Source organism: Cystoisospora suis (genome assembly GCF_002600585.1).
Source record: "Cystoisospora suis strain Wien I chromosome Unknown contig_9162, whole genome shotgun sequence".
In the NCBI taxonomy this organism is placed as follows: domain Eukaryota; phylum Apicomplexa; class Conoidasida; order Eucoccidiorida; family Sarcocystidae; genus Cystoisospora; species Cystoisospora suis.
In genome coordinates this window covers 1-3968 of record NW_027161940.1, presented here as the reverse complement: position 1 = coordinate 3968, position 3968 = coordinate 1, and the positions used below count along the sequence as shown (strand labels likewise).

The following is a 3968-nucleotide window of genomic DNA, read 5'->3' as shown; positions in this document are numbered from 1 at the left end:
GACTAGTTTTCTCGAACAGGACTCTCAGCAAACGGGTGGTTGCACGTGACTGCTCACATTGGACCCCCGTGTTTCTTTCGCTTTCATTGCCCGTCCTGTCTCCCCGATACTTCACCTACGCTCTTGCACATTTCTCGCTGCTATTTGCAAGAATGCATCTCCACTGCTGCGTAAATCCCACTTCCTGACGCCTACAAACTATCTGATCTTCTTCGATTCCTGGAAGTTTTGTCTATTGTCTGAAGATGTCCACCTTCCAAGCGGCCCATGGACAGAGTGCCTTGCCGGTCTCAACTCTGCTTCGCTGACCCAAGTGTAGCTATGTTGTGGAGTCATTGATCCCGGTACAGAAGGCAGCAAGCCGAAGCGGAGACAGAACATTACACGGTTCCCGCATACGTAGCCGGCACCGGGGCCGCGGGCCTGCCAATAAAGTCTCTCCTCTGCTAGCCTCTCACAATGTTCTGATCCCAAGCCATGCTCTACGGACTTCTCTGGATGTGTGGATTGTAAGTGCGCTACCGAGGACAAGTTCCCGCTGAGATATAAAGACTGCTGAACATGACGTGAATGATTTAGCCGCAAGTGACCTGTTCTCAGATGATCCCTTGCTGTCATACGAGCCAAACGCGTGACGCACAGGGATGTGTATGGAAGCCTGCATTGTAATAAGTTGAGCAGCTGTAAGTCCCGACAGCGTCGTCGCTTCCACTTCTTCACTGTCAATACGTGAATGGGTAAGTACGTAGCCAGCCCGATCAAATGGAAGTCCACCTCTTTCTGTCCGTACTTGCTTTTCGCACATCGGATGTATCGTCAGCCCAAGTTTTCCTCCGTTCGTGAGCGCAGAAAGGGTGGTGTGTGTGTCTCGTTGCTGTGCAGGACAAGCAACGCGCTCCCGGACGACGAAGAAAGACAGGCAGCACCCTGGCAGTGCAGACGGTGACCGCACGCAGTAAAAAAAATGCGCTCCTTTGCGTGCTTGAGCCTAATACTGCCACTCTGTCGTCTCGCTCCCACTGCGGTCGCTGAAGGAAAGCTCGATATTTCGTAATTGAACATACTGATCTCCTTTGTTTTGCAACAAGCACGACCCTTGCAACGCCGCAGTCTTTTCCTGATGCACTACTAGAAGAAGAGCAGGGCTTTTTTTTCTTTTTTCAACGGTTGCATGTGTCTCCTATCTCAAAAGCTGAACGGCAAAGAAAGCCTTTTCTGCCCTCTTACTTCCATCGCTTCAACAAGGTGAAGAAATACAGCTCCACTAGTAGTACTCCTAAGGCACAACAATTTGGAGCAGTGGTAAAAACAGAGACGCTGCGACAGAAGGACTTTTTTCGTATTCTCCTCCATCGCAAAATGACGGAGCAACGTACCTACACACGCCTCATAAAATCCCTGGGGACGCGGGACTTCAAACGTGCAAGTACGAGAAAACAACGCGGAGACGTCCCTGCTTAACACGACGAAAGGTGAGTTGGGATTCCACGTCAGTCGCATCACACACAGTAGGAATCTTTAAAGTTGGATAATCCTGGATATGGACACACGTGTACACGAATCTATGAAGACTGTCAGTGTCGAGCGAACCACGCCGCCACTACCGATGCTCCACAGCAAACTCTCGCATCAGCAAAGACAAAGGAACAAGATGGTGTTGGATGGAAGACGCGGGCGCACATGAAGCTGTTGAACCAGAGGAATGACAAGAAAACCCTAGGGAGCCGCGCGGCAACTTCTTTGGATGTACTCGCCACCTGCGTGTGGTCCTTTGCTTCCTTCCTTGAGGAAAGGGAGATACGGCTGTCAGTCCCCCTAGACGTATCTCGATCTGACCGCAGCCAGAACTCGTCATTTGTTTTCTACTGTAATGACACCCCTGGTTTCTTCACTCGGCATAGGGAGTTGGCCTATGAGAGTACTCCTCCTTCGCCACGGGACAACGGGTAGTCACGTCCCCGACAATCCGTGGTTCCTCTGATAACCGATCAGATCAGGTCATCCATCAATCACTCCTCTCTGCTTTTTTCGACACGTAAACACTTCTCATTCTACCCACATGTATTACAGGTAAGTCCGTTTGAAGCCAACAGATGGTAGCTTTACAGAAAGCTGTCAAGTCACGTCAACCCCTCTCTGCAATGCTCGTAGTCTCTAGTGATCAGTGATCGGTGCCAAGGCCACTCCCTCTCCTCAATTCCTTCCACACCATTTGAAGCACGTCTATGTTTTCCGTGTACACAAACTTCACAACGACAGAAGACATATTTTCTCTTCCAGTCCGCGAGTCTTCCTTCATGCATGAACAGACTCTCGCCTTCACACCCGCAGAGACGCAGCCCAAGGCACGCACAGGCCACACATACGAAAAAAAGGCCGCGCGGGTGCGATTTTACGGAAGCATGTTTGTTCGGTAAAGTGCCCTAGCGTCCTTAGTATAAAACACAAAAAAAGAAAAAAACAAGCAATCTTATCTTTCCATCGAAAGAAAGGAGCTGAAATGAAAAAACCCGCCGATGCGACAACCTTCTCACGTGCAGGACGACAGGCTGCTCGAACCGAGTCCGCCGTAGCTTGTCCTGTGAGAGATCGGGAAATCGACATCGCATGCATTCCCAGGAACAGTGAAATGCTGTACGTGTAGAACTGTAATGCATAGAAGAAGACTTTCCTACGTGCCTGTACGGAGAACTGCATCGCATAACCCTTACTGGTCTTATGCTTGAGTCGGTGACGACAAAGACGGAACCAAGTCGCTGTACTGTAGCGCCGATGTAGGGCTACTAGGTGCACGGGGAATCATCTCATCAGAACCCTCAACGGGCCTTTCACTATGAGGGTAGAGCCCCTCTACTTGTTTCCCAAGACCAGGTTCACTCTTCCGCAACTGTCCGTCATTCCGGGCGCCCGTGAAGGTAACACTCGTTGAACTGTTCGTATTACTACCACCCTCTCCGCTCTCTTCTAGAAAGGCCTTGATCATCTCTTCCCATTCGTCAGCTTCTGTTTCGCCCTCTCCCTTTCCTTCTCTCTCCTCTTGTTGGCCGCCGTTGCGCTGACAACCAGACTGCTTGAAAACAAAGGAGGGAGGAAGGACGAACCCCGTCCTTCCTTGCCTTTCTTCGCTAGCACCGAGAAACAGACCTCCACAATACTTGCCTCGCAGGCCTTGCAACCGGTCGTTGTTACCGTCCTGAAAACACTGTCCCCCATTCTGTTCTTGTGGTATGGCAGAATGTGATAGGAAAGGCCTCTTCTCTTCACTATCCGGGTACCCCCGCTTCTCTATCACTAGTCCACAGCCTGTTTGCGCACCAGGCGCAGCTTCACGCCTCAGCAAAGCCACTAGCTCAGTTAATGAACTCATGGTACCATTGTTTGCCGTCCCTCCACCGAGTCCGTTGTCTCCGAACTTACATTTAGCTACGGGCGTGGACGCCTGCCCACTACATGGGACCCCACCTAACAGCTTTCCCCCCTCTATCGGACTTCCCGTCGCGTGATTCCCTCTGTTGTAGAAGCCTTCGTCTGGCCAGACTCCTCTACTCTCCAGTCCTTGTCTTTCTCTTTCCGCGCCATTCTTGTTGTATCCCCTTTCTCCTGACGAGCTACAGCATCCCCACGGAAAAAAACCATCACCCAGGGAACCAGTGGGGTGACAGAAAGAGGCAGATTGTGCAGAGGCTGTATGAAAAAGATGACTCCTCAAGCTCTGTTGTTCTTGTAACCGACGTAGGCATTGTATATGAAGTTCGAGTTCGGCTCTCTGACGTGCGTCGGAGACCCCTGCAGCTTCCGCCGCTTTCTGTACCACCCGGCCAATGCATGGCGGTGTATTGTCGTTCCCTCCGCCCAAGAGGTCTGATCGACCACTGTGTTCAGCAATTCCATAGAAAGAGCCAACTTCTCCGTGTCCTGTGACGACTGGTAGCAGCCCTGCGAACGCAGGACACGGAGAAGTTGGCTCT

The 3968-nt window shown here is 51.3% G+C and overlaps 1 protein-coding gene across 1 annotated transcript; it reads right to left on the bottom strand.

The window, feature by feature from the left end:
• Positions 1-1648: 1648 nt before the first annotated feature.
• CSUI_010988 (uncharacterized protein) lies at positions 1649-3934 on the bottom strand (the record flags this gene model as incomplete). Its single annotated transcript, XM_068071089.1, has 1 exon — positions 1649-3934. A coding segment is annotated over one exon (1218 nt), but the record flags the coding sequence as incomplete, so codon positions are not given.
• Positions 3935-3968: the final 34 nt, after the last annotated feature.